Source organism: Mustelus asterias, chromosome 29 (genome assembly GCF_964213995.1).
Source record: "Mustelus asterias chromosome 29, sMusAst1.hap1.1, whole genome shotgun sequence".
Classification (NCBI taxonomy): domain Eukaryota; kingdom Metazoa; phylum Chordata; class Chondrichthyes; order Carcharhiniformes; family Triakidae; genus Mustelus; species Mustelus asterias.
The window spans coordinates 12,339,756-12,354,198 of NC_135829.1; the positions used below are offsets into that span (position 1 = coordinate 12,339,756).

General features: G+C 47.1%; 1 protein-coding gene across 1 annotated transcript in view; it reads right to left on the reverse strand.

The window, feature by feature from the left end:
• LOC144480410 (potassium/sodium hyperpolarization-activated cyclic nucleotide-gated channel 4-like) overlaps window positions 1–14,443 on the reverse strand; it is a 385,148-nt gene that overhangs the window by 115,433 nt on the left and 255,272 nt on the right. Inside the window, exon 4 of the mRNA XM_078199817.1 lies at window positions 3,690–3,908. Coding sequence (XP_078055943.1) covers window positions 3,690–3,908 — 219 coding nt within the window. The remainder of the gene's footprint in view (window positions 1–3,689; window positions 3,909–14,443) is intronic.

Consider the following 14,443-nt stretch of genomic DNA (forward strand, 5'->3'; position numbering starts at 1 on the left):
TCCACACAGACAGTGACCCAGGGATCAAACCCCGAGTCCCTGGCACTGTGATGCAGCAGTGCTAACCACTGTGCCACCCATTATACTTTGTCATTCAAATAAATTGTAAATGAAGGAGAAAAGTCAAAATGATTTAAATTTTTCCTCATTGAAGAGTCATCTCTTTAACAACGATGAAGATTTTGACAATAGCTTCGCTGTAGTTTCCTTCCGAGCATAGCTGAGTAGAGAGGGACAGCTGGAGCAATGGCCGCCTGGTGCTTGACATGTGACAGGGGTCACCAACCCTGTCGCTCTGTCAAGCTATTCAAGCATTAATGACCGCAGCCCATCACGGCACAAAGGGAGCATTCCTTTGAACTTTGACCTCCTCAAGCCACAACGCGGTGTCAGCACTGCTCACTTTCCGCTGTGTTCCACTCATTGTCATTATGAAGGCTGAAAGTAGAGAATGTGCAGGGTGCCTGCAGTGCGGCTGCTGCAATCAACGGTTACAAATCGCGCTGTTGGTCTCCTTAGGACTCAGATTCTCTGTGAGATGTCAGCCCAAGATGGCTGAGCACAACGTCAGCGCTGACCAAAATACCTCCATTCAATAAAAGTAAAGTAAAGTTTATTTATTAGTCACAAATAAGCTTACATTAACACTGCAATGAAGTTACTGTGAAATTCCCCGAGTCGCCGCACTCCGGCGTCTGTTCGGGTCAATGCATCTAACCAGCACGTCTTTCAGACTGTGGGAGGAAACCGGAGCACCCGGAGGAAACCCGTGCAGTCACGGGGAGAATGTGCAAACTCCCCACAGACAGTGACCCAAGCTGGGAATCGAACCCAGGTCCCTGGCGCTGTGAAGCAGCAGTGCTAACCCACTGTGCCACCGTGCCGCCCAATAGCCTGGTGAACTTAGAAAATTGAGCTTTTGGAACAAGTTACTAGAAGGATCACTCAAACCAGCCTCCCATCCATTGACTCTGTCTACACTTCCCGCTGCCTCGGCAAAGCAGCCAGCATAATTAGGGACCCCACACACCCCAGACAACCTCTCTTCCACCTTCTTCTGTCGGGAAAAAGATACAAAAGTCTGAAGTCACGTGCCAACCGACTCAAGAACAGCTTCTTCCCAGCTGCCATCAGACTTTTGAATGGATCTTGCATCAAGTTGATCTTTCTCTACATCCTAACCATAACTATAACACTACACTCTGCACCCTCTCGTTTCCTCCTCTATGAACGGTATGTTTTGTCTGTATGCTTTTATTTATTTTTATTCATTCATGGGATGTGGGTGTCGCTGGCTGGGCCAGCATTTATTGCCCATCCCTTGAGGGCATTTACGAGTCAACCACATTGCTGTGGATCTAGTCACATGTAGGCCAGACCGGGTAAGGACAGCAGATTTCCTTCCCTAAAGGACATTAGTGAACCAGATAGGTTTTTATGACAATCGACAATGGTCATCAATAGACTTTTAATTCCAGATTTTTGAATTCAAATTTCATCATCTGCCATGAGGGGATTCGAACCCGGGTCTCCAGAGAATTACTCTGAGTCTCTGGATTACTAGTCAAGCGACAATGCCAGTACGCCACTCCCTCCCCTGTATGGTGCGCAAGAAACAATACTTTTTATTGTATACCAGTACATGTGACAATAATAAATCAAATCAAATCAAAAAGGCTGAGGGGCCTGGATCCAGCATTAGTCAACAACCTTTGGACGGAGAGTAAAGGCGGGATTTTCCAACCGTGCTCACCCCGAAACCGGAAAATCCCACCCGAGGCCAGCGGGCCTTTCTATGGTCCGCCCCTTGTCTGCCCCAAAGCATACACATGAACATTGAGGATGGGAAATGACTCATTCAAAATCAAGCACATAATAATAACAGGGGAATGCTAACAAGACAAAGGAGGAGTTCAGAGAACATTTCCAAAACTTGGCCCAATGATTTCAATCCGCTACTTGAATAGTTGAGTGTCTTGGATAGGTTTGTTATGTCAAGATTCCGTTGCAACACCGTGGCACAGTGGTTAGCACTGCTGCCTCACAACACCAGGGTCCCAGGTTCAATTCCGGCCTCGGGTCATTTTCTGTATGGAGTTTGCACATTCTCCCCATGTCTGTGTGGGTTTCCTCCGGGTGCTCCTGTTTCCTCCCACAGTCTGAAAGATGTGCTGGTTAGGTGGATTAGCCATGTTAAATTCTCCCTCAATGTACCTTAACAGTCGCCGGAATGTGGGGACTAGGGGATTTTCACAGTAACTTCATTGCAGTGTTGATGTAAGCCTACTTGTGACACTAATAAATAAACTTCAAACTTTAATGCCCCAAATCTATATATCTTGGGACACTAAGGGGCAATTTAGCATGGCCAATCCACCTAACCTACACATCTTTGGAAAACTAAGGGGCAATTTAGCATCTTTGGAGTGTGGGAGGAAACTGGAGCACCCGGAGGAAACCCACGCAGATACGGGGAGAACGTGCAGATTCCGCACACACAGTGACCCAAGGCTGGAATTGAACCTATGTTCCTGGCGCTGTGAGGCATCAGTGCTAACTACTGTGCCACACCCCATGAAAGAATTGATGTACCATCAATCGAGCAAAGACTAGTTTGTATGCAAAAGACTTGGAGCACACCCATGCCGATGAACTGGTCCAGACTGAGGCAGGGGGGTGGGGAGCAGTCGCCTTTATACCTGGACCAGGGGGGAGGAGTCTCGGGTAGGGCCGGCAAGGATGTGTCCAGGCATGTCACATATACAGGTAATAAGCTAACAGTGGTTTACCACAAGAATAAAGAAAAATAATGTATATATATCCATGCTGACACGGGGAGAACGCGCAAACACCACACAGTCACCCAAGGCTGGGTGCCTGACGCCGTAAGACAGCAGTGCTAACCATTGAGCCACAACAATTTATACTGCACAAAAAGAGAGCGCTGATTGGTTGGCAAGTGGAAACGATTGGTCGAGACGTTGCCATGGAGAATGCACCAGGGAACGATTAACTGCCAATCCTTTGTTGAAATTCAAACCAGGCAGATCGACTCAGATTGGTTCAGGCATTGCCATGGGGAATGAAGTAGGGAATAGCTGATCCCCAAGGTTTTGTTTAGTTGAAAAAGGCAATGTCTTTTTTTCTCAGCAACCATACGACCATAGCATATATATATGTACAATATGTATTTGTATATATAATACTGAATTCCCCACGTTCTTGACTGAAGAATATTTCGAAGCAAAACTTCACTGTAATCATTAAGCCTTCAGTTAAGCACCATCATCGATCAACAATGCAGAACACAAGTAAATTCATCCAAAGTTAAATGACAACATGCTTCTATTGAATTAGCGAGTGTTGTGTTGGATACAAATAGCTTGGAGCGGTTTAAAAAAGAGCAATATAATCACTGAGTTCAGGTGACACACCTAAGTATTCTCACAGCTTATTACAAGAATGGAACCCTCGATTAGATTTCAGCCTTGTATTCACTCTCGGGTGTCTATTATCCACCACAATATTGCAGGTTCCTGAATAAAGAATTTTTTTTCTCAAATAAACATTAGTTGCAACAGGGACCGCCTCACCAGCAGTGCCCAGCCATCCGGTGATACTTCTATCAAGAGATTCCCGCAACAGGAGTTGATCCCTGAAGATGAAGCTATACGCTGGTGAACTCTTACCTTCTCCTGATACTGTCTTCGAGACGAGTCCAATGACTGGATGAGGGCCGTGGCGTGGCCAATGAACATGGCATAGCAGGTAGCTCCGACAATCATGCTAAGCATGGTCAACCAGACATCAGACATGCCAACTGGGGCCTGCTTTCCGTATCCGATACACAGCATGTGGCTCATCGCTTTAAACAGTGCGTAGGAGTACTGCTTCGACCAGGTGTCATGCTGTGAAGGAGAACAGATTGTCAGAGCACATTAAGGGAACTGAGGCTGGATCGATGGCTGCTCCGAAGCGCATTCAGCAGCGGCCTAAATAGGCTCGAGGAATCTTCCTGTCGTCTCTTCATTAGGTGAAGTTTTAAAAAGAGCCAGGTCCTAAATAATCTTATCCAAATTAGGTCTTATTGAAACACCATCTCTCTGAAAGAGCATCCCACCCAGGCCCACACCTACCTCACCACCCACCTCACCCACCACTCTATCCCCATAACCCCACGCATTTACCCCGCTAATCGCCCTAACCTACACATCTTGGGACAATTTACCGCGGCCAATTTAGCATGGCCAATCCACGTAACTTGCACATCTTTGGACACTAAGGGACAATTTAGCATGGCCAATCCACCTAACCTGCACATCCTTGAACACTAAAGGGCAATTTAGCATGGCCAATCCACCTAACCTGCACATCTTTGGACACTAAGGGGCAATTTAGCATGGCCAATCCACCGAACCTGCACATCCTTGAACACTAAGGGGCAATTTTGCATGGCCAATCCACCTAACCTGCACAGCTTTGGACACCAAGGGACAATTTAGCATGGCCAGTCCACCTAACCTGCACATCTTTGGACATTAAGGGGCAATTTACCATGGCTAATCCCCTTAACCTCCACATCTTTGGACACTAAGGACCAATCTCTGACAGGGTACCTCATCCTGGCCCACTTCCCCCACCTTATCCTTGTAACCCCACACATTTACCTCGCTAATCCTCCTAACCTACACATTTTGGGACAATTTACTGTAGCCAATCCACCTAACCAGCACATCTTTGAACATTAAGGGGCAATTTACCATGGCCAATCCTCTTAATCTATATATCTTTGGACACTAAGAGGCAATCACTGACAGAGTATAGTACTCTGGCCCTCTACCTCCGCCCTATCAATGTAACCCCACACATTTATCATGGCTAATCCATCTAACCTACACACCTTTGGACACTAAGGGACAATTTACCATGGCTAATCCCCCAACCTACACATCATGGAACATTAGGGAGCAATTTGGCACGGCCAATCCACTGAACATGCACACCTTCGGACACTAAGGGACAATTTAGCATGGCCAATCCACCTAACCTACACATCTTTGGACACTAAGGGGCAATTTACCATGGCCAGTCCACCTAACCTGCACATCTTTGGACACCAAGGGGCAATTTAACATGGCCAATCCACCTAACCTACACATCTTTGGACACTAAGGAGCAATTTAGCATGGCCAATCCACTAACAAGCATACTTTTAGACACTAAGGTGCAATTTAGCATGGCCAATCCACCCATCCTGCACACCTTTGGACACTAAGGGGCAATTTACCATGGCTAATCCGCCTAACCTGCACACCTTTGGACTGTGGGAGGAAACCTGAGCACCTGAGGAAACCCACGCAGACCTGGGGAGAATGTGCAAACTCCACACAAGACCGGAATTGAACCCGGGACCCTGGCGCTGTGAGGCAGCAGTGCTAATCACTGTGCCATCCAGATGTTCTAGGTTGTATGTTTCAGCCTTTCTGCAATGATCTGGGAGTACAGGTCCACATAGCCTTAAAAGTGGCAGCACAGGTGGAAAAGGTGCTGAAAGAAGTATATAGCATGCTTGCCTTCATCTGACGGGGCATCGAGTATAAAAATAGGCAAATTAGATTACAGTTGTATAAAACGTTGGTTAGGCCACATTTGGAATACTGTGTCCAATTCTGGTCGTCCCACTACCAGAAGGACGTGGTGGCTTTGGAGAGAGCACAGAAAATGTTTACCAGGAAGTTGCCTGAAGGAGAGTATTACCTATGAGGTGAGATTGAATAAACTGAGATTGTTCTCCCTGGAAATTCGGAGGCTGAGGTGCGACCTGATAAAAGTTTATAAAATTATGAGAGGTATGGATGAGGTGAACAGTTGGAAGCTTTTTCCCAGGCAGAAATGGCAAGTACAAGGGGGCATAAGTTCAAGATAAGGGGGGAAAGGTTCAAGATAAGGTGGAGAGGTTCAGTGGAGATGTGCGGGGGAAGTTTTTTTTAAACAGAGGGTGGTGGGAGCCTGGAATGCACTGCCAAGTAAGATGGTTGAGGCAGACACATTAGTGACATATAAGACTTATCTTGATAGATATACGATGGATATAAGCAGTTGGTCTAGATAAGACAACGTGATTGGCACAGGCTTGGAGGGCTGAAGGGCCTGTTCCTGTGCTGTTCTTTGTTCTTTGATCAAGCTGCTTTGCTTTGTTAAAGAAAAGCAGAGAATAAGCAGCATATTTAAGGAACCAGAAATAATTATGTTTTCTCTTTCCTATTTTCCTTCAATTCATCAACCTCCCCTCCAACCCCGCTCCCATTGTGAAGAACCTGAAAAGACCGAAGACTTAGAAGTAGGCCATTCAGTCCATCACGTCTTCTCCGTCAATTGAAATAGAATAGGATCCTACAGTGCAGAAGGAGGCCATTCAGCCCATTGAGTCTTCTCTGTCATTCAATGAGATCATGACTGATCTGATGTGATAATCCTCAACTCCACTTCCCCGCCTTATCCCCAGAATCCTCGATTCCCTTACTGATTAAAAATCTGTCTGTCTCAGCCTTCAACACACCTAATGACCCAGCCTCTACAGCCCTCTGTGAGAGAAAATTCCACAGATTAAATCCCCTCCTGAGAATAAATTCCTCCTCATCTCCATCTTAAATGGGTGACCCTGCGTGGGTTTCCTCCAGGTGCTCTGGTTTCCTCCCACAGTCCAAAGACGTGCAGGTTAGGTGGATTGGCCATGCTAACTTGCTCCTTAGTGTCAGGGGGTCTAGCTAGGGTAAATGCATGGGGTTATGGGGATAGGGCATGGGTGGGATTGTGGTCAGTGCAGACATGATGGGCCGAATGGCCTCTTTCTGCACTGTAGGATTCTATGATTCTATAACCCCTTCCTCTGAGATTAGGCCCTCTGGTCCTACACTCTCCCACAAGGGGAAACAACTTCTCAGTATCTACCCCGTCAAGCCCCGTGAGAATCCATTGGGGGCAATTTTAAGGCCGCAGTCTCCATCTGCAGTAATGGCGGCACGGGGTCAAAATCCGAGGGGTGGGACATAGCACTGCCGTTCTCACACTCCACAGGGATGAGGCACCGGGTGAGCGCAGAGGTACCCTCAAGCTTGGTGGCATGAACAGACAGGGTGAAGACTCCGCTGGTGAGAAAAGTTATTGACAAACATTGAGAAGGAAATGGTGGTGACCTTACTGCCCTGTATTCACCTGTGTCCACGAAGGGCCTACAGTTTCTTAATCCTCCTCACCACACTACATCTAGGTGTCTACCCAGGATCCACAGCTCAGTTTGCGGTGGCCTGCTGACTTCCACGCACTTAGGCCTGGGATGATTTTGGCTGCCGCTCCCTGCAGTCGCTGTGGAACAAGTGTTGGGGAGCTGTTTATACGCAGCTCCCCAGTGCTTCCAGCACTTCTGCTGTGGGCAAATCAGAGAGAACGCACCATTGGAACATTGTGGCAAACCAGCCTCCCATGCATTGACTCTGTCTATACTTCCCACTGCCGCAGCAAAGCAGCCAGCATAATCAAGGACCCCATGCACCCCAGACATTCTCTCTTCCACCATCTTCCATCGGGAAAAAGATACAAAAGTCTGAGGTCACGTGCCAACCGACTCAAGAACAGCTTCTTCCCTGCTGCCATCAGACTTTTGAATGGACCTACCTCGCATTAAGTTGATCTTTCTCTACACCCTAGCTATGACTGTAACACTACATTCTGCACTCTCTCCTTTCCTTCTCTATGTAGGGTATGCTTTGTCTGTGTAATGCGCAAGAAACAATACATTTCATTGTGTACATGTGACAATAATAAATCAAATCAAAACAAAAAGTGGGAATAGAAATTAATCATAGAATCCTCCAGTGCAGAAGGAGGCCATTTGGCCCATCGAGTCTGCACTGACCACAATCCCACCCAGGCCCTATTCCCGTAACCCCACACATTTACCCAGCTAATCCCCTGACACTAAGGGGCAATTTAGCATGGCCAGTCCACCTAACCCGCACATCTTTGGAACGCTAATGCTAATGAGCAGTAAGATTCAGTCTGAAAACACGCCGGCACCATTGATGGAAAACACTCCGTGCGGAATTTTCCCGTGCTGCCCGCCACAGGAATCGCAGCGGGCGGGACATGGATCGTGAAACGCTCCATTGACCTCGAGTGGGAACTTCCGGCCTTGGGGCAAGCATGGCCAGAATATCCCTCCCTCCGTTTTATCGCTGCCATTTTTTTGGTAATACTTTGCCCGATATGCCTCGATAAGGTCACCTCTCATTCCCCTTAACCCCGATGCCTACAGGTCCTCAGATGTGTAGAAGCACAACCTACATTTACATAGCACCCCTTATATCGCCAAGCATTCCAAACCACTTCAGGGGCATTAGCAAACACCCGGTGACATGTTAGGGCAGATGACCAAAGGTTTGGACAAAGGGGGTAGATTTGAAGGAGCAGCTGAAAAGTGGAAAGAGAGTGAGAGAGAGATAGAGATGTTAGGGACGGCACAGTGGTTAGCACTGCTGCCTCACAGCACCAGGGACCCGGGTTCAATTCCGGCCTCGGGTCACTGTCTGTGTGGAGTTTGCACATTCTCCCCGTGTCTGCGTGGATTTTTCTCCGGTGTCCCGGTTTCCTCCCACAGTCCAAAAATGTGCGGGTTGGCTGGATTGGCCATGCTAAATTGGCCCTTAGTGTCCCCCTAAATCCTCCTTAGTGTCAGGAGGATTAGCAGGATAAATGTGTAGGGTTGCAAGAAGAGGGCCTGGGTGGGATTGTGGTCGTACAGACTCGATGGGCTGAATGGCCTCCTTCTGTACTGTAGATTTTTTATATTTAGGAAGGGGATGTAGAGATTCAGCCTCTAATGGGACAAATAAAAGTGGAGATGTACAAGAGGCTAGAACTCGAGGTCAGACTTATGTAGTTTAGTTGCACACGGTTGAATTGAGCTATCAGAGAATATGTCATCATTAATTACATTTTACATTGCTTGATACTTGTCTCATCAGCCTCTATTGAGGGTTGTGAGGGTCAGTTTAGCTCAGTTGGCTGGACAGCTGGCTTGTGATGCAGAACGAAGCCAAGAGCGTGGGTTCAATTCCCGTACCGGCTGAGGTTAACCCTGAATTCCCTGCCTTTGCAATGTTGCCCCTGTTAAAATCAGCCTATGGTCATCTGGGACTAGGGCAACTTTTACATTGTTCTTACCTAGCGTTGCTCCAGACCTCTGTATGATTCACTGGGCAGGTTTCTGGCTGGTTATTAATTGTTGACATGTGGGCAGCACGGTGGCACTGCTGCCTCACGGTGCCAAGGACCCAGGTTGGCCTATGAACTCCCTGATTAAGGATCCAATTGATGGACCAATCAGGGGGTCTTTGCCTCATATTTAACCAGGAGTGTCAGTTCCTCTGGCACTCCCGAAGGTAGACTGCTGGCTGATAGCACTCTGTGTACTGCTAGTAGAGTTGATAAATAAAGGGATTTTGGTGAAGGGACTTCTGCCTCCAAAGACTTATTACAGGTGGATATGTTAAGCCCTAGCTGAAAAAACAAAATTAAACTGCAATTTGCCTGTGGCTATGATTTCAGAACTTCTTGGCGTTGTTCAAAGTTCAGAAGGCAAATCACTGGCATTTTATCACATCGAAAGTAAAGGTCAACCAGTTTACCTAATTATTCATATACAAGCGAGATTTGCAAATGATTTATGCTTCACTGGCGAAAATGTCAGTTTTAGTCATCTTATTTTCTTTACCAGTCGATGTCCTATGGCATTTCTCAGCTAAGTGAGAGGATGCTTTGCTTTACAAAGGCCGTATAACGTGCTATAAATGATAAAACATTTATATCTCAAAAGGGTCCTCCTACTTCACATTCCATACCCAGAAGACAGCATTTCTGACCATGGCCTTCTGACGTATTGGAAAGGGCGCAAAAAAGATTTACAAGGATGTTCCCGGGACTAGAAGGTTTAAATTCTAAGGAGAGGCTGGATAGGCTGGGACTTTTTTTCCCTGGAGTGTAGGAGGATGAGGGTGACCTTATAGAGGTTTATAAAATCATGAGGGGCGTAGCAATTCATCAAAGATCCTTAGAAAGCACCTTCCAAACCCACGACCATTTCCATCTAGAAGGACAAGGGCAGCAGATAAATGGGAACACCACCACCTGCAAGTTCCCTTCCAAGCCACTCACCATCCTGACTTGGAAATATATCGGCCGTTCCTTCGCAGTCGCTGGGTCAAAATCCTGGAATTCCCTCCCTAACGGCACTGTGGGTCAACTCACAGAATATGGACTGCAGCGATTCAAGAAGAGTAAGAAGTTTAACAACACCAGGTTAAAGTCCAACAGGTTTATTTGGTAGCAAAAGCCACACAAGCTTTCGGAGCTGCAAGCCCCTTCTTCAGGTGAGTGGGAATTCTGTTCACAAACAGAGCATATAAAGACACAAACTCAATTTACATGAATAATGGTTGGAATGCGAATACTTACAACTAATCAAGTCTTTAAGAAACAAAACAACATTAAAGACTTGATTAGTTGTAAGTATTCGCATTCCAACCATTATTCATGTAAATTGAGTTTGTGTCTTTATATGCTCTGTTTGTGAACAGAATTCCCACTCACCTGAAGAAGGGGCTTGCAGCTCCGAAAGCTTGTGTGGCTTTTGCTACCAAATAAACCTGTTGGACTTTAACCTGGTGTTGTTAAACTTCTTACTGTGTTTACCCCAGTCCAACGCCGGCATCTCCACATCACGATTCAAGAAGGTAGCTCACCACCACCTTCTCAAGGGCAACTAGGGATGGGCAATAAATGCTGGCCTAGCCAGTGACGCCCATGTCCTACGAATGAATAAAGAAGTCAAGGTCTTTTCCCAGGGTAGGGGAGGCATAACCTAGAGGGCGTAGGTTTAAGGTGAGAGGGGAAAGGTTTAAAAGGGATCTGAGGGCAGCTTTTTCACACAGAGGGTGGTGCGTGTATGGAATGAGCTGCCAGAGGAGGTGGCAGAGGCGGGTACAATTACAACATTTAAAAGACATTTGGACAGGTACATGGATGGGGAAAGGTTTAGAGGGATATGGGCCAAACGCAGGCAAATGGGGCTAGTTCAATTTAGGAAACCTAGTCAGCAAGGATGAGATGGGCTGAAGGGCCTGTTTCCATGCTCTATATCGCTATGACTCTATCACTGGAATTCTACCACCCCACCCGCCATGGAATCTGAGCGGGCGAGGGGCAGACAATGGAAATGTCCGTTGATCTTGGGCGGGATTTTCCGGTCTTGCTCAAGCGAGGCCATAAAATCCCGCCCTACAGCTCTAAGATTACGCTTGGCAAAGTATTGCAGTGGTTTGCTGTTACTTTCTGCAGCAAGGCTGATCAGGAACCTCCCCGCCGCTATTTACCACTTGCTACCCGGTGTATTAAAAGGATTTACGGGTTGCTAACCAAGCTGTTTGGCTACATTATGCACACAATTTGCGTATGTAGTCCAGTCCATCACACAAACCAACCTCCCATCCATTGACTCTTCCTACACTTCCCGCTGCCTCGGCAAAGCAGCCAGCATAATCAAGGACCCCCACGCACCCCGGACATTCTCTCTTCCACCTTCTTCTGTCAGGAAAAAGGTACAAAAGTCTGAGATCAAATACCAATCACTCAAGAAGTGTCTTCTCTGCTGCCGTCAGACTTTTGGATGGACCTACCATATATTAAGTTGATCTTTCTCCACACCCTATCTGTAACTGCAACACTATATTCTGCGCCTTACCCTTTCCCCCTTCCCTATGTACTCTATGAACGGCATGCTTTGTCTGTATAGCGCACATGAAAAAATACTTTTCACTGTATCCAAATACATGTGACATTAATAAATCAAATCAAACCAAATCAAATCAATGTCATCGCACAAGAAATCCCCTCTTTCTTCCATTCACTCGGTGCAATAGGGGTATAATTGGTCACACAGTGTTTTGGATCCCAGTTTGATGGTAATAAATCAAATCAAATTAGTCCTGAAGTGGGACTTGAAGCCAGAGCTTCTGGCTCAGAGGTAGGGATGCTAACCCACCTCATCAGAGCATAGAAACAGGAGTAGGCCATTCAGCCCCTCGGACCTGCTCCACATTTAATAAGACCATGACTGATCTGTGGCCCATCTCCATGTACCTGCCCCAGGCCCATAACCCTTGATACCCCTGCTCAATAAATAATCATTTCAGACTAAATGAGAAGACTTCCCTCTTCTTGGGTAGCTGAAAATGAACAAATTTCACTGGTTGGGGAGACTAGAACAAGAGGGCACGACCTTAAACTTAGAACCAGGCCATTTGGGGATAACATCAGGAAGCATCACCTCACTCAAAGGGCATTGGGAACCAGAAACTCAAACGCTCCCTGCCAAAAATATGTTGGGACGAGGTCAAGTGAAATTTTAAAAATGAAATGGAGAAATTTTTGTTGTGCAAGAGTAAAGTTTATTTATTAGTGTCGCAAGTAGGCTTACATTAACACTGCAATAAAGTAACTGTGAAAATCCCCCAGTCGACACACTCCTGTGCCTGTTTGGGTACACTGAGGGAGAATTTAGCATGGCCAATGCACCTAACCAGCACATCTTTGGACTGTGGGGGGAAATCAGAGCACCCGGAGGAAACCCATGCAGACATGGGGAGAACGTGCAAACGCCACACAGACAGTGACCCAAGCCGAGAATCGAATCCGGGTCCCTGGCACTGTGAGGCAGCAATGCTAACCATTGTGCCACTGTGCCACCCTAGAATAGTCAGGAGCGGGGGCTGATTAGCTCAGTTAGCTCAAGGAGATGGCTCGTGCATGGTTCTGAATAACACTGACAGCATGGGTTCGATTCCTACTCCAGCTCAGGTAGACTTGGGACTTATAGAATCCCTACAGTGCAGAAGGAGGTCATTCGGCCCATCGAGTCTGTACCAACAACAATCCCACCCAGGCCCTATCCTCATAATCCCACATATTTACCCCGCTAATCCCTCTAAGCTACGCATCCTGGGAAACTAAGGGCCAAATAAGGGCAGCACGGTGGTTCGCACTGTTGCCGCGCAACGCCAGGGACCCAGGTTCAATCCCGGCCTCGGGTCACTGTCTGTGTGGAGTTGCGCATTCTCCCCGTTTCTGCGTGGGTTTCCTTCGGGTGCTCCGGTTTCCTCCTACAGTCCAAAGATGTGAGGGTTAGGTGGAATGGCCACGTTAAATTGCACCTTAGTGTCCCTCGATGTGTCAGTTAGCGGGATTAGCGGGGTAAATACTTGAGGTTATGGGAAACAGGTCTGGGTGGGATTGCCCCATAATATCAGGGGGATCACGTGGAGATGCAGGGATGGGACCTGGGTGAGATTCTTGTTGGTGTAGACTCGATGGGCTGAATGGCCTCCTTCTGTAGGGATTCTGTGATTTGATCACTTTAGCACGGCCAATCAGCCTAACCCACACATCTTTGGAATGTGAGAGGAAATCGGAGCACCCAGAGAAACCCACGCAGACACGGGGAGAACGAGCAAACTCCACACAGACAATGACCCAAGCCAGGAACCGAACCCAGGTCCCTGGCACTGTGAGGCAGCAGTGCCAACCACTGTGCCACCCACTTGCCTCATCACCAATCCCCAAGAACAGAAGGGAACAGCAAATTATTAAGGAAACAGCTAAAGAATGAAGCATCTGCAGACAATAAGCCAAAGATTTGCTTCAGGGCGTAGAAACATAGAAGCTAGTAGCAGGAGTAGGCCATTCGACCCTTCGAACCTGCTCCGCCATTCATTTTGATCATGGCTGATCATCAAATTCAATAACCTGATTTCCCCTTCCCCCGCCATATCCCAGCCCCAAGAGCTGTATCTAATTTCTTGAAATCACACAACATTTTGGCCTCAGCTACTTTCTGTGGGAGTGAATTCCACGCATTCACCACCCTCTGGGGAAGAAATTTCTCCTCACCTCAGTCCTAAAAGGTCACCCCTTATCCTCAAGCTATGACCCCCCCCTAGTTCTGGACTCCCCTACCGTCAGGAACATTCTTTCTGAATCTACCCTGTATAGCAGAGCACACATGAAGTAGCATTATTAAGGATTACAGATCCAAGGTGAGCAAATGGAGTTAACATACAGATTTGATCTGATTTCCTGTTTAATTCTTTCAATGGATGTGGGTGTCACTGGCTGGGCCAGCGCTTTTTGCCCACCTCTAATTGCCCTTGAGCTGAGCAGCTTGCGAGACCATTTCACAAAAAGTTGTTTTGCAGGTGCAGCAGGTAATTAAGAAGGCAATTGGAATTTTGTCCTTCATTGCTAGAGGGATGGAGTTTAAAAACAGGGAGGTTATGTTGCAGCTGTATAAGGTGCTGGTGAGGCCACACCTGGAGTACTGTGTACAATTTTG